Raw genomic sequence first — 23,857 nt, 5'->3', positions numbered from 1 at the left:
TGCAACTGCAAGTAGCATCATTAAAACAGATAATGTTGATAAATTAGACACGTGTGCAACTTTTGGGTATCTTTATTGAGATAAAGATACCCAAGAGTTGCACATGTGTCTAATTTATCAACATGTCGGTTCTCTGAACCATTCATCTACAAAACAGATAATATTACAGGATCTCTCATGTGTAAGTAATTGTATGTCAGTAAATTGGTAGTCAGTCTTCTCAAGGCTTAATATTAACTTGTAAAATTGTAAACTTGATATTAATTAGCAATAACCATTTGAAGGTGAAAAAAAAATCCAGTTAAGCACTTCAGTTAGAACTTATCTTTAGTTGTTTATGTATTTTTCTACTAATTAAAAAGTTCTTAATGACATTTGATTGCGTAGAAAAACAAAAATGATCTTTACTTTAGATCCAACTTTTTCTTAAGTAAATTTGAAAAGAAAAATTTGAGTAAAATATTATTGTAGAGGAAATGAAAAATTTCTCAATATTTTTATCACTACGAAATTTCAAACAGAATATAGGCTATATGTTTTTCAATTAAATTTAGATATTTTTAGTTAAAAGCCATTAAAGTAATGTATCTCCAAGGTAAACATATATAGTAGATGGATAAAATAAATAAATCACCGTGAAAGGACACTTCTTGTTTATATACATAAAATTTTGGCATAGATTGTTTATATAAGTTGGAATATATTTCTCAGCTGGTACACAATTACTTCCTGATATTTTTGCGTATATATTTTTGCTTCATTGTTATGCTATTAATGCAGTCTGTAATATTTTTATTCAGCACTATAATGTATTCACTAAATAAACTGGCATAGTTATAAACTATTTTATTAATCCATGAGAAATGCATATATAAAGTACAAATAAATAGAATAAGACCAGCAGCATTGACAACCATTGCAAACATAAGTGACATTTAGAAATATAGAGAAACAATGGTTCAAAATAGTTTGTCTCCTATGTACGACCAGTTCTCGAGTATGTAGTGCCAGTGTGAAGCCTTCACCTGCTAGTTAAAAACCAAAGTGAATTTCTAGACGTACTGTCCGAGTTGAGGGGAAATATGTTCTTTACAAACTATGAGAGAGTTGGTTTCCCGTTGTTGAAAGAACGGATTATAAGACAGTGATAATGACATAGTAAATGTTGTGGGGAATATGATGACTAGATAAGGCCACGATGTTTAATGTGGGAAGCGCCATGATGAGAAAACACAAGGAACACCCAGATGAGTAGCAGAGAGATGAAGAAATACGTCTGAGTAGTAGTGTCACAACATGTTGGAGGATAATAATCTATATACTTAAATATATAAAGCGAGGCAGCGTAAAATAAATAGGCGGGCTGAGGAGAATGAAATAATGTTTTACCGTGACTTGTACTTAGTGTCAAAACATGGCAGTGTAGCTTATATGTGGTTACGATATTTTTTTACATTACCCAATATTTAGCTATGTATATTTTTCACCTACGGTGAAAAATATAAGATGGTTTCTGTGCAAGGATTTGTATAGATCAGCCTGAGCATATTAACACCAATGAGGACATTTCTTTTAGTGACACGATCTCTAATATTGGGAATTATTAAGTAAGTTTATTCAGGTATACATAAATAAAGTTAAATAGATTATCGTGTAGAGGACCTGGGATAACCCAAGAAAGTCAAAGTGACTTATTTCCATTGGGGTTCTTTATTTTTCCATGTTTAATATTTTGGTAACATAGGCACCTCATTTATATCAGAGGTAAGATATGCTGATGAACGTGTGAATAAGACACAATATGCATTTATAACATTTATTGAGACGGTGTCTTATTCATGGATATCCAAGGATGATCCTCATTGCTGCTGCTGTAACTTCCCACTGCTACAAGGTGGCTGACACAAGAGACAGCAGGTGTGTAGCACTGAACCAGTGATCTCATGTAAGCAAAATTCATCCTACGCATAATTTTTACATTAGCATAATACCTGGGATGAATCCCTGCTCTCCGCCTGTCCTCATCTCTCTCTCTTATCTCTTTCCCTCTTATCTCCTACTTCTCACCTTCCACCATCGTTTTTCCTCGTGTTTTTTTCCTACCCTTTTCCCTCTATCGTCTACCACTCTATTCTCCCTTTATCACCTCTTACCTTTTTCCTCCATCTTCTCTTGCCTCTCCCTTTATCATCCTACTTCTTCTCTCGATCGCCTCCTCTCCTCTACCTCTATCTCCTCCTACCTCTCTATCTTCCTCGCTTCTCTCCTCTATTTAACCCCCCCTTATTTATCTGCCTACTTCTCCCTCTTTCTCTCCCTCTATTTCCTACCTCTCTTCCTCGTCAAGTTCACTAGCCTTTCTAGGATTAGACAGATGTTACAACAGGTGTTCATCTGTCTAGAATAATAATTAAGACACGTTTCACACCAGACTCTATCAGAACAACTGTTGCATCTACTCTTAATTGAAAATACTACTGTAAGTGATACCACAATTATTACTAAGCGCACTACTGTAACTATAACCGCTATTTATACAGCTAGTATTGAACTACTATAGCTAGCATTTCCACTACGACAGTTAAAATTGCTACTTATGCTATCAATATTGTTACTAATACAGTTAATATTGCTGCAACTAAAGTTAATATTGCTACTGATACACGTAACATAAATATTACCTGGCAAGACTATCCACAGTCTAGACTTTCCCACACCGTTACATTTACAGATTAGATTTTAGCCTACTTCAGCTTATTTCAAGGCCTAGCCTGTCTATGATATACTACTCCCAAGATGCCGCCCACAACTCTGATAACACCTAAGAAACAGGTCTTGGAAAGACTAAAACCCGTGTCTGGACACAGTCCTGGCGAATATTATAAGTATGGTAACATCAAGGCACCTATCTGCTGCTTGGTGAAGGGTCTGTCTGATAACACCCCGCTGCCTATTTACTGCTTGGTGAGGGGGTCCCAAACTTTTTCATTTCAAGTACTCTATATTTTCTTAAACAACTGCGCATAACTACCCCAGTAATTATGTAAATTATGTAATTATGTGATGATTATACAAATGAAATAATTAGGTTCTATGGTGTTAATGCCCAACAATAAGGGAGCCGTCCCAACTTTGCAAATCAAAAGGCAGTCAAAAAGTGCCCAGATGCAATTACCATACAAACCTGGATTGATGGCTGATACTCTACTACAGCAGAGATTAAGGAGGTACATCTGCCAGCTTCGAAGTTCCCAAAAGCCCCAAACATTCAGTGAACGTATTCATCACTTCATTTTGTTCCCATAGGTTCAGAGACCCTCGGCTCATGGTGAGAAAAGCATATTAAAGTTTCAAAGGAGCTAGGCAAAGAGACTCATCAGGGAAACTAAGTATCCCAAAGTAGCTAGGTTTTTGTTCCAGTGCTGCAGTTCAGAGGGATAATGTTTGATTCATCTATTGTAAGTGTCTCGGCATACAGAAACTTCATGAAGTACATATTTGAAATATAGTTGTTGACAAACATTTACATTACAAATGCACATTTGTGCATTTGTAATGCTCGTAGGCTAGTACACCAAATAGGGATGAGAATGAAATTAGCCTGAAAGCTGCCACACCTCCGTATGTCCTCGGACCAAGAGTAACACACCTAGCTTGGCTGGGTACTTGGTTCTTGTAGGATTGTGTGGTCCTGTGGGTTAGGGCGTCATGTGGTTCTCACTCACTATGACGGGCCAGTACAACATGGGTTCGAACTTTTGGCTAGCGCAATGTTGTTGTTGATCAATACCATTCGTTCGTGGTTACAATAATGCACACACACACACACACACACACACACACACACACACACACACACACACACACACACACACACACACACACACACACACACACACACACACGCCACACACACACGCCACACACACGCCACACACACGCCACACACACGCCACACACACACGCCACACACACACACACAGACACACACACACACACACACACACACACACACACACACACACACACACACACACACACACACACACACACACACACACCACACACGCCACACACACGCCACACACACACACACGCCACACACACACACACACACACCACACACATACACACGACACACACACGCCACACACACACACACACACACACACACACACACACACACACACACACACAAACCTACTGAGTTCTATGAAATGGTGACAGCAGTAAGACAGGAGAGAGAGAGGGATGGGTGGATTGCATTTTCTTGGACTGCAAGAAGGCGTTTGACACAGTTCCACACAAGAGCAGGGATAACAGGGAAGGCACTAAAATGGATCAGGGAATACTTGTCAGGAAGACAGCAGTGAGTCATGGTACGTGGCCAGGTGTCAGAGTGGGCACCTGTGACCAGCGGGGTCCCACAGGGGTCAGTCCTAGGACCAGTGCTGTTTCTGGTATTTGTGAATGACATGATGGAATGAATAGACTCCGAAGTGTCCCTGTTTGCAGTTGATGTGAAGTTGATGAGAGGAATTCATTCGATCGAAGACCAGGCAGAACTACAAAGGGATCTGGACAGGCTGCAGACCTGGTCCAGCAATTGGCTCCTGGAGTTCAACCCCACCAAGTGCAAAGTCATGAAGATTGGGGAAGGGCAAAGAAGACCGCAGACGGAGTACAGTCTAGGGGGCCAGAGACTACAAACCTCACTCAAGGAAAAAGATCTTCGGGTGAGTATAACACCAGGCACATCTCCTGAAGCGCACATCAACCAAATGGCTGCTGCAGCATATGGGCGCTTGGCGGACCTCGGAACAGCATTCCGACATCTCAGTGGGGAATCGTTCAGGATCCTGTACACTGTGTACGTTGGGCCCATATTGGAGTGTGCGGCACCAGTTTGGAACCCGCACCTGGCCGGGCACGTAGAGAAACTAGAGAGGGTGCAGGGGTTTGCAACAAGACTGGTCCCGGAGCTGAGGGGTGTGTCCTGCGAGGTGGGGTTGGGGGAGGTCGGCCTGGCGACGCTGGAGGGCGGGAGGGATGGGGGGGACATGATAACGGCATACAGGATACTGAGAGGAATTGACGGGGTGGACAAGGACTGGATGTTCCGGAGATGGGACGCGGCGACGGGGGGACGCAGTTGGAAGTTGGGGACACGGATGAGTCGCAGGGATGTTGGGAGGTATTTCTTAGGCCACATAGTGGTCGGGAAGTGGAATAGTTTGGGGAGCGATGTAGTGGAGGCGGGATCCATACATAACTTTGAGCAGAGGTATGATAAAGCTCAAGGTTCAGGGAGAGTGACCTAGTAGCGACCAGTGAAGAGGCGGGGCCGGGAGCTTGGACTCGACCCCTGCAACCTCAACTAGGTGAGTATAACTAGGTGAGTATACACACACACACACACACACACACACACACACACACACACACACACAAAAGGCCTAGTGTCTAATCGACATGTGCCTAAGACAAAATGGTAACTAACTAACACACACACACACACACACACACACACACACACACACACACACACACACACACACACACACACACACACACACACACACATATATATATATATATATATATATATATATATATATATATATATATATATATATATATATATATATATATATATATATATATATATATATATATATATATATACAAATAATGTTGTGTGTATTGCAAGACAGTGTGAACAATGGTATTGTACTCCCCTCACCCCTCTCCCTGGGCTACCCCAACCCCACAACTTGCGTCTTCCCCACCCAACTACCTGCACCTCCCCCACCCAACTTCCAGCGGCACCCCTACTGAGGAGGGCAGTTTTCCCCTCCCAGCCCCTCAAACCCCACCAGGCCACCACGGTCAAGTTCACTACCTTCCACGCACCATACCCAGCATGTCGTACTCCACTCCTACCGTCTAGTTAGCCAGATGGAGGCCAATCAGGAGGAAGTGAGCAGCCAGGGAAATGGCAAGGCTGGCAATAGGAGAGACAAGTCACTGTGTGGCGAAACGTTTCCTGAATAAAGATTCCCCTATGTTGCATAAGTGTCTCAATCTTCACACTAGCATGTACAAAGGAGTCCCTCCTAGATGATCTCACACAGGTGATGACACGGGAACAGGAAATGGGTCTCATCCTGAATCCATCCAAATGTGAAATCATCTCAGTCAGTTAACAAGTGATAGATGCAGTGAGATCAAAACTACCAGGAGCAGCAGTCATTGCCCCTACAAATAGCGTCTTGCTTGGAGCACCTCTGGGAAGCGATGCCATTGACACAATTCTCGGAAAGAAACTGGAAGAGTTGAGGAAAATGGAACAACGAATAGGCAATCTTGACACCCACGATGCCTTGTACCTTCTCACAAAGTGTTCGAGTCTGCCCAGGTTGACATATTTCCTAAGATGTGCGCCTTCATATGATAACCCTGTACTGCACAAATATGACAGTATCCTGAGGCAATTTTTACTAAAGTACTTAACCTTACTCTAGAAGACGGGCAGTGGAATCAAGCTACACTTCCAGTCAGACTAGGAGGCATTGGTGTCTGCAAGTCATCACAGATTGCGCTACCTGCTTTTCTGTCCCCATGTGTTGCAGCCAGAGGGCTTGTAGCAGCGATTCTCCCTGAACATCTTAGGGACAAGATTAGAGTCCAGGACCAAAAGTTCATTGACGGAGCCATGATCTGAGATAATCTAACGAGCTCTGAAACCAGACCTGCTCCTCCCAACAACTACAAACAGTCGCACTGGGATGGCCCAGTAGTAGAGAATATAGCCTTGACATTACTCAGAGTGTGTCAGGGAAGGATAGAGCCCGACTCCTGGCAGTGAGAGCTCCTCATGCAGGGGACTTTCTGTTGGCTGTTCCCACTGGTATTGCCCTTCGACTTGCCGCCCCTATTCTCGCCGAACACAGGTGTATTTGTGGTAGTGAAGCAGCGAACCGATTTGAGTACCATGGTCTTGTGTGCAGTAAATCCGAGGGAAAGATTGCAAGACATGAGGAGGTTAATAACATTATCAAGAGAAGCCTCACAACAGCCGGATGCCCAGCAGTAAGGAAGCGACTCCAACCATGCAGATCTGATGGCAGCCGAAAGCGTCCAGATGGTATCACCCTTCAAGCCTGGACAGATGGCAATCAAGTGGGGTGGGACTACATATGTGCATCTACCTTTGGCTGATACCTATCTCCGATACACCAAGGAAGAAGGAGGGGCAGCCGCCAGCTTCACGGAGTCCCAAAAGTCTAGAAAATACGGAGAACTTGCCCATCATTATATGTTTGTTCCCATAGGCTCATAGACCCTTGGCTCATCTAAGTTCCTTAAGGAGCTAGGCAAAAAACTTATCAGGGTAACTAGGGATCCCAGGGCAGCTAGTTTTCTATTTCAGCGACTCAGCGCTGCTGTTCAGAGGGGTAATGCCTGCTGTATTTTGGGCACGCGCCTCAGCTCTGAGGAGCTGGATGAGATTTTCACAATGTAATCAATGATAAACACGTAACAATATGTACTAGACATGTATCTCTCATACCTCATGTACTGTATATGCCATCTTTATATCTATGTATCTCTTAAGTCTTCTGTACCATATTATGTAATAAAATATACCTATTGGTAAAAAAATGAAAAGATGGGGTTGTAGGGGAAGTTTAATATTCAAATGGCTTCAGGAAGAGATTCAAATATTCTTCCCTGAAGCCTTTGTGTCCCACAATTTGCATCAGAGATTAACCCTATATATATATATATATATATAAATATATATATATATATATATATATATATATATATATATATATATATATATATATATATATATATATATATATATATATATATATATATATATATATACATGCAAGGAAATCACAAGAGCGAATTCCTTGCATTGTTAATATCTCTAGTGAGGCTGATGCATGCAGGGGATGAGATGAAAAGCTGTAAGCCTTCTCCCTGAAAGCTGGCTGCCTTGGATCAAAGTCTAGCGCAAGCTGGACTCCAAGGTATTGGTCCAGTGTGGGTAGATTGGTAAAGCACTGCGTACCTTGTTCCAAGGTTCGTAGGTTCGAGTCTCCTTCAGCCAGAGATCAGTGTTTATGTATATATATATATATATATATTTATATATATATTAATATATATATATATATATAATTTATATATATATAAGAAAAACTTTATAAAACTGGGTTGCTTAAATGTGCGTGGATGTAGTGCGGATGACAAGAAACAGATGATTGCTGATGTTATGAATGAAAAGAAGTTGGATGTCCTGGCCCTAAGCGAAACAAAGCTGAAGGGGGTAGGAGAGTTTCAGTGGGGGGAAATAAATGGGATTAAATCTGGAGTATCTGAGAGAGTTAGAGCAAAGGAAGGGGTAGCAGTAATGTTAAATGATCAGTTATGGAAGGAGAAAAGAGAATATGAATGTGTAAATTCAAGAATTATGTGGATTAAAGTAAAGGTTGGATGCGAGAAGTGGGTCATAATAAGCGTGTATGCACCTGGAGAAGAGAGGAATGCAGAGGAGAGAGAGAGATTTTGGGAGATGTTAAGTGAATGTATAGGAGCCTTTGAACCAAGTGAGAGAGTAATTGTGGTAGGGGACTTGAATGCTAAAGTAGGAGAAACTTTTAGAGAGGGTGTGGTAGGTAAGTTTGGGGTGCCAGGTGTAAATGATAATGGGAGCCCTTTGATTGAACTTTGTATAGAAAGGGGTTTAGTTATAGGTAATACATATTTTAAGAAAAAGAGGATAAATAAGTATACACGATATGATGTAGGGCGAAATGACAGTAGTTTGTTGGATTATGTATTGGTAGATAAAAGACTGTTGAGTAGACTTCAGGATGTACATGTTTATAGAGGGGCCACAGATATATCAGATCACTTTCTAGTTGTAGCTACACTGAGAGTAAAAGGTAGATGGGATACAAGGAGAATAGAAGCATCAGGGAAGAGAGAGGTGAAGGTTTATAAACTAAAAGAGGAGGCAGTTAGGGTAAGATATAAACAGCTATTGGAGGATAGATGGGCTAATGAGAGCATAGGCAATGGGGTCGAAGAGGTATGGGGTAGGTTTAAAAATGTAGTGTTAGAGTGTTCAGCAGAAGTTTGTGGTTACAGGAAAGTGGGTGCAGGAGGGAAGAGGAGCGATTGGTGGAATGATGATGTAAAGAGAGTAGTAAGGGAGAAAAAGTTAGCATATGAGAAGTTTTTACAAAGTAGAAGTGATGCAAGGAGGGAAGAGTATATGGAGAAAAAGAGAGAGGTTAAGAGAGTGGTGAAGCAATGTAAAAAGAGAGCAAATGAGAGAGTGGGTGAGATGTTATCAACAAATTTTGTTGAAAATAAGAAAAAGTTTTGGAGTGAGATTAACAAGTTAAGAAAGCCTAGAGAACAAATGGATTTGTCAGTTAAAAATAGGAGAGGAGAGTTATTAAATGGAGAGTTAGAGGTATTGGGAAGATGGAAGGAATATTTTGAGGAATTGTTAAATGTTGATGAAGATAGGGAAGCTGTGATTTCGTGTATAGGGCAAGGAGGAATAACATCTTGTAGGAGTGAGGAAGAGCCAGTTGTGAGTGTGGGGGAAGTTCGTGAGGCAGTAGGTAAAATGAAAGGGGGTAAGGCAGCCGGGATTGATGGGATAAAGATAGAAATGTTAAAAGCAGGTGGGGATATAGTTTTGGAGTGGTTGGTGCAATTGTTTAATAAATGTATGGAAGAGGGTAAGGTACCTAGGGATTGGCAGAGAGCATGCATAGTTCCTTTGTATAAAGGCAAAGGGGATAAAAGAGAGTGCAAAAATTATAGGGGGATAAGTCTGTTGAGTGTACCTGGTAAAGTGTATGGTAGAGTTATAATTGAAAGAATTAAGAGTAAGACGGAGAATAGGATAGCAGATGAACAAGGAGGCTTTAGGAAAGGTAGGGGGTGTGTGGACCAGGTGTTTACAGTGAAACATATAAGTGAACAGTATTTAGATAAGGCTAAAGAGGTCTTTGTGGCATTTATGGATTTGGAAAAGGCGTATGACAGGGTGGATAGGGGGGCAATGTGGCAGATGTTGCAAGTGTATGGTGTAGGAGGTAGGTTACTGAAAGCAGTGAAGAGTTTTTACGAGGATAGTGAGGCTCAAGTTAGAGTATGTAGGAAAGAGGGAAATTTTTTCCCAGTAAAAGTAGGCCTTAGACAAGGATGTGTGATGTCACCGTGGTTGTTTAATATATTTATAGATGGGGTTGTAAGAGAAGTAAATGCGAGGGTCTTGGCAAGAGGCGTGGAGTTAAAAGATAAAGAATCACACACAAAGTGGGAGTTGTCACAGCTGCTCTTTGCTGATGACACTGTGCTCTTGGGAGATTCTGAAGAGAAGTTGCAGAGATTGGTGGATGAATTTGGTAGGGTGTGCAAAAGAAGAAAATTAAAGGTGAATACAGGAAAGAGTAAGGTTATGAGGATAACAAAAAGATTAGGTGATGAAAGATTGAATATCAGATTGGAGGGAGAGAGTATGGAGGAGGTGAACGTATTCAGATATTTGGGAGTGGACGTGTCAGCGGATGGGTCTATGAAAGATGAGGTGAATCATAGAATTGATGAGGGAAAAAGAGTGAGTGGTGCACTTAGGAGTCTGTGGAGACAAAGAACTTTGTCCTTGGAGGCAAAGAGGGGAATGTATGAGAGTATAGTTTTACCAACGCTCTTATATGGGTGTGAAGCGTGGGTGATGAATGTTGCAGCGAGGAGAAGGCTGGAGGCAGTGGAGATGTCATGTCTGAGGGCAATGTGTGGTGTGAATATAATGCAGAGAATTCGTAGTTTGGAAGTTAGGAGGAGGTGCGGGATTACCAAAACTGTTGTCCAGAGGGCTGAGGAAGGGTTGTTGAGGTGGTTCGGACATGTAGAGAGAATGGAGCGAAACAGAATGACTTCAAGAGTGTATCAGTCTGTAGTGGAAGGAAGGCGGGGTAGGGGTCGGCCTAGGAAGGGTTGGAGGGAGGGGGTAAAGGAGGTTTTGTGTGCGAGGGGCTTGGACTTCCAGCAGGCATGCTTGAGCGTGTTTGATAGGAGTGAATGGAGACAAATGGTTTTTAATACTTGACGTGCTGTTGGAGTGTGAGCAAAGTAACATTTATGAAGGGATTCAGGGAAACCGGCAGGCCGGACTTGAGTCCTGGAGATGGGAAGTACAGTGCCTGCACTCTGAAGGAGGGGTGTTAATGTTGCAGTTTAAAAACTGTAGTGTAAAGCACCCTTCTGGCAAGACAGTGATGGAGTGAATGATGGTGAAAGTTTTTCTTTTTCGGGCCACCCTGCCTTGGTGGGAATCGGCCGGTGTGATAATAAAAAAAATAAAAATACAAATACATGTACAGAATAAATACATACACGTTAATTAATGTTCCTGGTTATACAACTGGCATACCTCTGCAAGTTTCTTTAATATTTATCAAGCAAGAACTGCTTCCGTCACTCTGCCAGTCAGGTTAGGTAAGACTGGTCTGGCCAGTAACTGGGTGGTTAACCGCGAACCACACTACCTCGCCCTTGGTTACCCAATAGTAAAAAGAATGGTAAGCCACGTGTAACAATATTTAAATACAAGAAATATTAACATACAGACAGGTGTTCCAGCAATCAGGTATTCTAATCAAATATTACAATGTTTTCCTACACCTGTTACTTCCTGCGTCAGGTTTATCGCCCAGAACGAACACATTGCGGACGAGACGAGGTCGCCCGTTGGTTATCTGGTAGCAGATGCCTAGCAGACTGTATACGAGAATCAAGCTCAGCCTTACCTGTGGTGTTCACTGACAGGAAGATGATGAAGATTTGGCTGCTGGTGTGTTTCCTTATTACTGTCGTCCTAGCCAAGGTACAGTAATTCTCTATTTGTAGATGTACTTTTGTAGTTATAGGAGCAACGCTCCCATTCTTCCTTCAGTAATTTTAGTTACAACAGCAAAGTTATGTTGGTTGTTTCCTGTCTTGAGTGTTCGTCGTTACAAGAGCAATTACTGTATGCTGGTGGTGCTCCGTCTGCAGTGTCTGTAGTTACAACAGCAGTTATGCTGGTGGTGCTCCGTCTGCAACGTTTAAAACATATACACATGGTGTAGTTCGTTAGTAAGAGATTTGCCGGTATTTCCGGCCCGGGTCTTCTCCAGATAACACATGGTGTATTATTATAATTGTGAGAAGAACAAACACCGTAAGGATCGTGCAAGGCCTGGGAAACGGAAGGTAATTAGGTTCGATTTGAGGAAAGGGGTAACGAAGCTCCAGTTTGCTGGATCAAGAGCCATCAATGTATGGTAGCCAACACTCATCCAAACCACAGCATCATACTATTATTCTTGTTTACATGTCATGGTACCCATCACTGCAATTTATCTTAATTACAGTGAAAAACAACTGTTGTTTCAAATTTAAACTGTGTGGGGGAGGTGAGGTGAGTAGCTCCGCCTCTCAGCTACTTCTGTAGTTATAATCTAGTCCAGGCCTCATGAGCTTTACCATGCATATTCTGAATATAGTATATGAAATTTGCTTCCATCACTTTCTTATCCAGATCACTTTCACCGTGACGCTAAATTTTAAATTTTTATCTATACTGCCCTGTGTCATGTTCTCAGTGTATCTGGTTCTTCACATTCATGTCTTCTCTCTGAGTCTCCTCTCTTTCTTCTTGTATACTTTACTGTAGTTTGCTTAATCTTTCTTCGTTTTTCATTCCTCTTAGCCCCCACCATTTTTCTCAGGTGGGGCCTCCAGGTTTCTCAGGTAGTGCCTCCAGGTTTCTCAGGTAGTGCCTCCATGTTTCCCAGATGGGGCCTCCATGTTTCTCAGGTGGGGCCTCCATGTTTCTCAGTTGGGACCTCCATGTTTCTCAGGTGGGGCCTCCATGTTTCTCAGGTAGGGCTTCCATGTTTCTCAGGTGGAGCCCTTATGTTTCTGAGGTGGGGCTCCGTGTTTCTCAGGTGGGGCCTCCATGTTTCTCAGGTGGTGCCTCCATGTATCTCAGGTGGTGCCTCCATGTATCTCAGGTGGGGCCTCCATGTATCTCAGGTGGTGCCTCCATGTATCTCAGGTGGGGCCTCCATGTATCTCAGGTGGTGCCTCCATGTATCTCAGGTGGGGCCTCCATGTATCTCAGGTGGGGCCTCCATGTATCTCAGGTGGTGCCTCCATGTATCTCAGGTGGTGCCTCCATGTATCTCAGGTGGGGCCTCCATGTATCTCAGGTGGTGCCTCCATGTATCTCAGGTGGGGCCTCCATGTATCTCAGGTGGGGCCTCCATGTATCTCAGGTGGGGCCTCCATGTATCTCAGGTGGGGCCTCCATGTATCTCAGGTGGGGCCTCCATGTATCTCAGGTGGGGCCTCCATGTATCTCAGGTGGGGCCTCCATGTATCTCAGGTAGGACCCCCATGTTTCTCAGGTGGGGCCTCCATGTATCTCAGGTGGTGCCTCCATGTATCTCAGATGGTGCCTCCATGTATCTCAGATGGTGCCTCCATGTATCTCAGATGGTGCCTCCATGTATCTCAGGTGGGGCCTCCATGTTTCTCAGGTAGGACCCCCATGTTTCTCAGGTGGGGCCTCCATGTTTCTCAGGTGGGACCCCCATGTTTCTCAGATGGGGCTTCCATGTTTCTCAGGTGGGACCCCCATGTTTCTCAGGTGGGGCCTCCATGTTTCTCAGGTGGGGCCTCCATGTTTCTCAGGTGGGGTCTCCATGTTTCTCAGGTAGGGCCTCCATGTTTCTCAGGTAAGGGCTCCACTACGCACACTACCAGTTCTAACGTCGTATATACGAGCCTCAACGACACATATTAAAGGTTCCTGAATCGCGTTCTCAAATTTCTCAGACAGGCACACACTACCAAGGTACTCAGGTGCACCTCCAGTGTTAAGCTAGGTGGCAGCACAAGTGTACCTGAAACAGGATCACATCAGCTGTGCTACTGACCTGCCATTGCTTACAACTGTATATGATATTTTTCTATTTAAGAACATAAGAACATAAGAAAGGAGGAACACTGCAGGAGGCCTGCTGGCCCATACTAGGCAGGTCGTTTACAATTCATCCCACTAACAAAACATTTGCCCAATCCAATTTCTCAATGAATAATTTTTATATCAACTTTCTGGCGACAGCATCACACGACGAACTGATTGTATTTCACTAAATATTCGCAAAGTAAATTTTCATTAACTGAATAAGCACTAAAATTCACGATATCGGATAAACGAATTTGTGGTGACTAAGGATAACCATCAGGAAAATAGACGTAAAAAAAAAGAAAACACATTTAGTACATGTATCACAAGTTCTGTCTTACCAGAAATGCACCAGTATTTTGTTCCAATGTTTCTCAGAACCCAAACATTCACAACCACTTTTAAAAGTTAATGGATCGTACTTGCCACTTCTAAAACTCAAATTCGGTCTACAGGTTTTGTGAATAAATAGGCGTTTGAGGCGGAAGGGGACGGGAAGTGGTAGAAAGAATGTAGAGAAAAAGCAGACCTTCCTAGGCTATGAAATGTAACGTTTTCAGGGCATAAAGCGAACACTTTGAAGACAAATCTAACTTGTTCAGAGCAGATTCTCTCATAATTGGTTAAATTATTTACGTTTAAGTTGGATTAATTTATTTAATTTGCTATATCACAAATCATTTTAGCATATGTTAGTTACATAGCGTAACTTCCGTGATATTTTATGTTTTATATTGTGCTTATATATAAATTAAGACACTATAAAAAAAATCAGGGCACATTTTTATCAGCCCCGTCTCAAAAAAAAAAAAAAAAATCCACCCCAAAGGCATATGCTTGAATCCCTCCATAGATCTTGCTGTACCCATATGTATGAGTCTTTGTTACATACAGGAGCGTAACGAAGATAGAGATACATCTTGTGAGAAGATAGAAGGTCGGTGTGTGGACGCCGACGCACGCTGCTCGGACGTCCTGCCAGGGATATGTCCCAACCAGGAAATCTGCTGTGCGAAAGGTGAGATACTGAATACTAAATTATCATAGGTGTGTAAATGGTGACTCGCTACAACTGGTCAGTGGCTGATACATGCAAATTAACAGTGACCTAATACACAAATAACCTGCACATAGGAGAGAGAAGCTTATGACGACGTTTCGGTCCGACTTGGACCATCTACAAAGTTACACTGACATGATACAGTAGATCCATCAAACAACAATCCAATAGTGGCTAGTTGATACTGCAAACAATAACAAGGTCATTCATCTGGTGAGTTCACCAACACATAACAACACAAGAACAGTGGAGGTGCTAGCAGAATTTACGCAAGTCTGTGGCTTCTCCCGACTGTGCGTACTAATCCGTCTCCAATAAATTAAATACTTTTCGTAATGAGGACTGCCATTGCGCCAGATGCTTCTCTTCCCTGTTTTATTCTACTCCCACTTCGATTCCTCATTTTTTTTTTCAATCACACCCCAGGTTTTGAAACCCAGGGACGTGAGGGTGAAAACTCTCAAAACTATTTACACGAACTTCACCATAATTTCAAAGATACAGTTGCGATTATTCTCTCCGTCAATTCTTCACTTCTATTTACATTCAATTTCAGCAACCTTTCATCAAATCACTGAATGTTTCCAGTAATCTACGTATATCTCTTTCATTGTATGTTCAAAGAACTAAGATATAATGTCTGATATACCACAGTTATTCCTATCATATGCCGATTTCACCCACCTATCTAATATTTTAACCAAGAACTCCACTATAATTTCAGCAATATAAACAGTGGATAAATTATTATAAGTAGTAATATTGTAGATGCAGCGTTAGTAATACTATTTCTAGTTGTAGTAGTAATATTATTAGTAATGTGGATTCAGTGTTAATAGTACTATTTCTAGTAGTAGTAGTACTAGTAGTAATGTGGAAGCAGTGTAATTCTATTATTGTTATTAGTAGTAGTAGTAGTAAGTTTATTCAGGCATAGATGCACATAAATAGTTACACAAATTATCATACATAGCATGTGTAAATTACCCAAGATAACCCAAAAAGAAGGTCAGTGACTTACTTCCAGTACTAGCAGAAATGTAGAAGCAGTATTAGTAATACTATTTCTAGCAGCAGTAGCAGTAGTAGGCGCAACAGGTGTAGCAATAGCAGCAGCAGTAGTTGTTGTAGCCGCAACAGCTGTAATTAAGTTTATTCAGCTATACACAAATACAGTTACATAAATTATCATACATAGCAGCATATGTGTAGAGAACCTGAGATAACCCACAAAAATTCAGACAATAGTGACTTACTTCCATTGGAGCAGCAGCAGCAGCAGCAGCAGCAGCAGCAGCAGCAGCAGCAGCAGCAGCAGCAGCAGCAGCAGCAGCAGCAGCAGCAGCAGCAGCAGCAACAGCAGCAGCAGCAACAGCAGCAGCAGCAGCAGCAGCAGCAGCAGCAGCAGCAGCAGCAGCAGCAGCAGCAGCAGCAGCAGCAGCAGCAGCAGCAGCTGTAGCTGTAGCTGTCTGGCAGCAGTGTAGCTGTGAGAAATTATATTGAGTGAATTTCATAGGTACAATCCTGAATTAACATTTCACACACATAACAGAGGTGAACTCTGACACATCTAAAACAGATTAGTTACTGCTACTAGTTGTACCTCGGAGACAGGTGTGACTTTAGCAACCGTGGGTCACAACACTGTCCCTCCTGCGATGCCCACCTCACCTCCCCAAACTCACACAATCGGACCTTAAATTATTTGAACATATTGTTCTAGAATTTTAAACAAAATATTCCAGCCAGTAACACTGGCTGTATTAAATTTGGTTGTGGACTGTATATATATATATATATATATATATATATATATATATATATATATATATATATATATATATATATATATATATATATATATATATATATATATATATATATATATATATATATAGAGAGAGAGAGAGAGAGAGAGAGAGAATATGAAGGATATTTAAATATTACTCTCCAAATTATGATGTTGGTGATACATCCTAACGCCTCCCTATCTGTAGGCAACTAATATTGGCCAATGAATACATTACCTGTATTGAAATTTAATTCACACTAGGTGTACATTATATATTCGATGATACATATATTCGATGATACATATATTCGATGATACATATATTCGATGATACATATATTCGATGATACATATATTCAATGATACATATATTCGATAATACATATTGTGGAAAATTGCATTTATCTGAATGTAACTCATCATGTACATAACAGTAAATGATAACAAAGATAATTATTATTTATCAGTTACATAGACAGGTAGGAATTTGGGACACCTAGGTCGCAAAAATGTCCCCCTTCGATACCCACCACTGTCTTATCCACAAGTTGCTCTAGACCTATTAATTACCAATGAAATATGTATCACCAGGAATTCTGGTAAATATATAAATTTGTGGATTGTATATTAAAATTAATAAACGATTATATATATACAATTTACATAACAGGAGAATATCTTAATATCACTCACCAATTTGACTGGAGATTAATGTGTATCATACTCAGAAAACCTCACTGTCTATACATGAAAATAACACTGGCCAGAGTTACAACATAAGACCTATCTGAGGTTCCTGGAGCTGTCTTGTCCAGTCGCCTGATATCTCAAGTTATGCAGGACTGCACATCCATCAATTTCGGCTCCTATTTGAGAGGTGTCAGCCCAATTTTAACCTCTAGAGCACGAAAATTCTTCCCAATATTAACTAACGTTTGTTACTCAATTCAAAAAACAATGGCGAGTCTCGTCTGCGCAGGCGCAGGCTTCCCATTTTTTATAATTTTTTTTATTAAATACAATATATTTTATTAATTTACATACCAATACACTATTTTCGGAAAATATACTATATATTTTCCACACATATATTCGATGATACATATATTAGATGATACATATATTCGATGATACATATATTCGATTATACATATATTCGATGATACATATATTCGATGATACATATATTCGATGATACATATATTCGATTATACATATATTCGATGATACATATATTCAATGATACATATATTCGATGATACATATGGTGGACAATGTAGACTCCCCAGCAACAGTTCATGTTTCCATTGTTTCATCCTTATTTTGGTAAGTTTCACTTTGTATCTGAACCCTCCCAGATACACGTTAAATTCACTTATTATATAGGACGCTATATTAGTCGATACTATTTCTCTTGGCTCAGATTAAATGAGATTAATTCTCCATAAATTCCCGGTCCGATCGGTATAACTCCGCCATTTTCGTTGCTCTCCTGCGTTGTCGTACACAATACATCTTTTCAATTAATAACACTTCCATGTATGTACTACACTTTCATTATTGGAATATTAATTTCTTTTCAACATTATAAGAAGTACGTTTTACTTAACTGATTACCATAAAAAAAGAATAAATTATAAGGGATGTTGATTCTTCTGTGGCTTAGCATCTTTTAAAAGTAACATCAACACTACACATTTACACTACCTTATGTAAACACTATTATATCCTTCAGTTATTACACTAAGTGGTTGAAAATAATAAAAAAACTACACTAGTAGCAGCAGCAGTGTAGTAGTAGTAGTAGTAGTAGTAGTAGCAGCAGCAGTGTAGTAGTAGTAGTAGTAGTAGTAGTAGTAGTAGCAGCAGTGTAGTAGTAGTAGTAGCAGTGTAGTAGTAGTAGTAATAGTAGCAGTGTAGTAATAGTACCAGAAGCAGCAGTGTAGTAGTCGTAGTAGTAGTAGCAGCAGCAGTGTAGTCGTAGTAGTAGCAGCAGCAGCAGCAGTGTAGTAGTAGTAGTAGTAGTAGTAGTAGTAGTAGTAGTAGTAGTAGTAGCAGCAGTGTAGTAATAGTAGCAGAAGCAGCAGTGTAGCAGTCATAGTAGTAGTAGCAGCAGCAGTGTAGTCGTAGTAGTAGCAGCAGCAGTGTAGTAATAGTAGCAGAAGCAGCAGTGTAGTAGTGGTAGTAGTAGTAGCATTAGCAGTGTAGTGGTAGTAGTAGCAGCAGTAGTGTAGTAGTAGTAGTAGTAGTAGTAGTAGTTGTTGTAGTAGTTGTTGTAGTAGTAGTAGTAGCAGCAGTTTAGTAATAGTAGCAGAAGCAGCAGTGTAGTAGTGGTAGTAGTAGTAGCAGCAGCAGTGTAGTGGTAGTAGCAGCAGCAGCAGTGTAGTAGTAGTAGTAGTAGTAGTAGTAGTAGCAGCAGTGTAGTAATAGTAGTAGCAACAGTGTAGTAATAGTAGCAGCAGTGTAGTAATAGTATTACCAGTGTAGTGATAGCAACAGCAGCAGCAACAGTAGTAGTAGCAGCAGCAATAGTAGTAGTAGTAGCACTAGTAGCAGAGTTATTAGTAGCAGAAGCAGCAATAGTAGTAGTAGTAGTAGTAGTAGTAGTAGTAGCAGTAGTAGTAGTAGATCACTACTAGCAGAGTTAGTAGTAGTAACAGCAGCAGCAGTAATAACAGCAGCAGTAGTGGTGATGGTAGTAATGTCGTCATCACCGTTATTATTGATGTTACAGGTAAAGGCGGTGAGAGATTACGAGTTCTGCATAAGAAGAAAGCAGCAGGAGCGGCAGGTGAGCCAGACGGAGCCAGGGTAAACCACGCTGGCAGACGACCTTCTTGGAGGACACCACAACACAACACACGGAACCTCGCAAATGTGAAGGGAAAATCGAGAGACAGAGATGGAAAGGAGTTGAGAAATAGAGCTGCAAGCAAAACCGGGAAGAATAAGAATAAACGGTTAAGAAACGAAGAAATTGATAAGCTTGAAGGTAAACAAATTAATGCTGGGAAAAAACATGGAGGTAGCTTACGGAAAACTGCAAGAGGTCAGAAACCTGATCCAAGTCAAAAGAGCGTACACGGAGGAAGAAGCAAAATGACAAAGCAGAAAAATAGAGACGAGGGAAGAAAAAAGCAAAGAAAGGAAGGCAACATGAAGACGCCAAAGGTAACGAAGACAAAAACTGAAAGTAAGAAGAAACAGGAACCTAGCGACGCGCGCGAGGACACAGTAGATGAAAAAATAGCAGGTAAGATTTTCTCCAATATTATCATTGGCCTCATCGGGAAGCGCTAAAGCCGCAAGTCATGCAGGTCTTGAGGAATTGGAGGTAATTGGGCTTAACCACAGGAAGAGAATGATAGCTGATCATTTAGAAGTCTGATAAGCTAGTGACGAGGCTGTTGGTGATTAAGGAGTCTTGTACAGTCTTCTGACGAGTCGGTTCATTTAGGAAGTGCGATTACTAACAGACTGGTCAGAGACCTGGCCGCGTTTAGTGGTCGGAGGATCGAGCTTCCACTATACTTTTCGTTGAATGATCCACACGAGTGAGGCTTTTACATAAATAATACGTAATTATATTAAATTAGGAGTCTAGTGCAGTCTTTTGACACAGCTTTTAATTTATGGGTCTGCTAGTGATGATTCACTTATAAGTGATGAAAGGTTATGGGAGTAACTTTGGGTGGGGAAAAAAAATAGATGAGGCATGGGTATAAGGAAGAGACATAGAGAGGGGTGTGTAAGGGTAGAAGTGTCAGGAGACCCTGTACTAACTACTCTCTCAAGCAGTGGAAACCTGGGCAGTGAATCTGATTTGTCATATGCTTGAAGAGTGTCGTGCTACAGAGAATATAACAGGTGGATGATTAAGACACTTGTGCAACAGTTGGGTATTTTGTTGAAACGTTTCGCGTGCACAGTAGGCTTCTTCAGTCAGATACAGAGGCAGCAGGTATAGTAGTGAAATGAAGATGATGTAATCAGTCCATCAACCTTGGAGAGATAGAAGCTGATGTGGTCAGTCCCTCAGCTTGAGGGACTGACCACCTCAAGGTTGGTGGACTGATTACATCATCTTTATTTTACTACTTCACGTGTTTCCTTTGTATTTGACTGAAAAAAGCCTACTGTGCAGGCCAGGGGTCTCCAAACTGTGGCCCGGGGCCACATACGGGCCGCCACAGTTTATATGTAAAAATTTGTTCTAATCTTTTCATTTTTCAGATATACCCTTCAGTTATGGAAAGAAAATGGAAAAGAACAGTGCAGAGTAGTGCTGCCTGTTTAATGAAGAATGGGCATTAAAGTATTCCTTTGTACCAGCAGACCTTGTTTGTCGTATGCCACGAAACTGTTGCAGTTTTGAGGAAAACAACGTACGTTGGCACTATAAGACCAAATATAAACCAAGTTATTCTCTATTCACAGCAACACAACGTTCGGAAAACTTTGAATCAGTGCAACGCAGGTTGCTTTCCCAACAAGGATTTTTACGCAGAAGAGATCCTGAAAATGAAGCTTTAACCAGGACCAGTTACAAAGTAGCTTATGCATTAACTGAAAGAGGAAAACCATTATTCACTGATAGAGATCTGATCAAAGAGTGTATGATGGAAGCAGTGGGAGAGTCATGCACAGGAAAAGCAAATCTGTTCAAAATCCTCCCTGTCTTGCGCCATATACTGTTGCTCGTAGAATTGAGGATGCAGGAAGCAATATATTTAATCAAATTGCAGACAAAGCACGAAATTTTCAGTTTTATTCTCTCGCACTTGAGATGTGATGTGTCACATCAAATGATGTGACATATCACAACTTCTAGTATCCATCCGTCACACAAGAATTAGCATCAGTACATAGCATACACAACACTAGAACCAGAAAATACATCTTCAAAGAATTCCCCCCCCCCAAAAAAAAAAAAAAACGGTATTAGAACATAACCTGGAGTGGGATAAACCTCAATGTGTGACAAATGATGGAGGAAAGAACATGTCTGGGGTGAAGAAAGGTTTGGTTGGACAAATTACAAAAACTTGTGAGGATGGTGGATTCTCAAAGTCCATGTTTCTGCACTGTGTTATCCACCAGCAAGCACTGTAAGGAAAATATGTAGATATGTCTTGCGTTCTGAAACCTGCTGTTTCAACAGTGATTTTCATTCGATCTCACGGCTTAATCATCGCCAGTTTCGTGATTTTCTGAAAGCAACTGATTCCGAGTTGGTTGACTTGTTATACAGCAGTTCGATGGCTTAGTTGTGGCAAAGTTCTATCACGGTTCTTTCAGATCAGAAAGGAAATTGATTAATAATAATCTTTATTTATGAAAGTACATATACAAGGTATACAGGCCTAGCTGACATCAATACACTCCTATATAGAAAGCCTATTATTATTCAGAGCATTTCGGGCAAATTAAGTCAGTTTTGTCCCCAGGATGCGACCCACACCAGTCGACTAACACCCAGGTATCTATTTTATTGATGGGTGAAGATAGGCAGCAGGTGCCTTAAGGAAACACGTCCTAATGCTTCCACCTGTACCGGGGATCGACCACCGGACCTCGATGTGTAAGCTGCGTGCGCGGATACTCATTTCTCAGAGAGAAGAATCGATCCGAACCACTTTTATCAAACGCTGACTGGCTTTGGATACTGACATTTTTTTGCAGACGGGACAAACCATATGAATCAACTGAATCTGAAGTTGCAAGGGGAAACAAATTTGATTTGTGATCTATTCACACATGTCAAAGCATTCAGGGCAAAGTTGATATTATATGAAGGACAAGTGAAAGTTTCTAACTTGGTTCGTTTCTCATGTTGTGAAAAATTTCATGAAGAAAGTGAAGCAGAATTTCCTTCTTCATTTGCAACAGAAATCATTAATAACTTGCAAAACAATTTCAGAAACAATTTTCTGATTTTGATGGAAAAACTGGTGAAATAAAGCTGTTTCAAAATACATTTGATTGCAATGTTGGAACATTCCCAAGTCAGTTTCAAATGGAAATTACTGATCTCCAGTCAGATGAAATGATGAAAGAATAGTATAAAGAGGGAAATCTGATCCAAATTTAAAAATCTTGACAGTCTGAACAGTTTCCAAATTTGAAGCGATTTGCTTGCAAATTTACTTGTGAATTCGTATCAATTTTTGGTACAACGTACCTTTGTGAACGAACATTTTCAAAAATGAGGTATGTCAAGTCCAAATATCACAAATTTATCTGATGAATATTGGAAGTTCATTCTAATAATTAGCTCAAGTTTGAAACCTCAGTTCAACATTATTTAAAAAAAAAAAAAAAACAGTCCCATTATTCCAAGTAATCTTGTGGCAGCTTATCTCATCTGCAGTTCAGTTACTGATTATACTGTCAAACATTGGTTTATGTTTGACATTTTTACTCACATATCATTTTTGAGTGTAACCACGGTATTGTTTCTTCGTAATTGTTATTGTCACATTTCTCTTTTGTTCTGAATCGTATCATCCTGATTTAAATTTATCTGTAAGACTGTTGTTTTTTCTTTCGCCCTCGAAAATGTGTTACATATACGATGTGGCCCTGATGGTCAAAAGTATGGTGACCCCTTGTGTAGGTGAGGCGTTTATTTGTTTCAACAATAACGATACCCAACTGCTGCACATGTGTCTTAATCATCAGCTTGTCGGTATTTTATACCATTTTCAGAGAGGAGCTTACGACGACGTGTGTTCTTGCTCTCCCTCTGTGGGCACCAAGCTCCCTTGTGGGCACCTAGCTCCCTTGTGGGTACCTAGCTCCCTTGTGGGCACCTAGCTCCCTTGTGGGCACCTAGCTCCCTTGTGGGCACCTAGCTCCCTTGCGGGCACCTAGCTCCCTTGTGGGTACCTAGCTCCCTTGTGGGTACCTAGCTCCCTTGTGGGCACCTAGCTCCCTTGTGGGTACCTAG

At 41.0% G+C, this 23,857-nt stretch overlaps 1 protein-coding gene across 1 annotated transcript in view; it reads left to right on the top strand.

Annotated features, from left to right (window-relative positions):
* The first annotated feature begins 2,796 nt into the window (after nt 1-2,796).
* Nucleotides 2,797-23,857, top strand: part of LOC128697676 (serine/arginine-rich splicing factor 4-like) — a 27,379-nt gene continuing 6,318 nt past the window's right edge. The window contains exons 1-4 of the mRNA XM_053789502.2: nt 2,797-2,964; nt 11,744-11,926; nt 14,951-15,074; nt 19,643-20,161. Of these exons, the coding sequence (XP_053645477.2) occupies nt 2,797-2,964; nt 11,744-11,926; nt 14,951-15,074; nt 19,643-20,161 (994 nt within the window). The remainder of the gene's footprint in view (nt 2,965-11,743; nt 11,927-14,950; nt 15,075-19,642; nt 20,162-23,857) is intronic.

This window comes from Cherax quadricarinatus, chromosome 68 (genome assembly GCF_038502225.1).
Source record: "Cherax quadricarinatus isolate ZL_2023a chromosome 68, ASM3850222v1, whole genome shotgun sequence".
NCBI classification, from domain to species: Eukaryota; Metazoa; Arthropoda; class Malacostraca; order Decapoda; family Parastacidae; genus Cherax; species Cherax quadricarinatus.
This window is presented reverse-complemented; position numbering and strand designations above follow the sequence as displayed.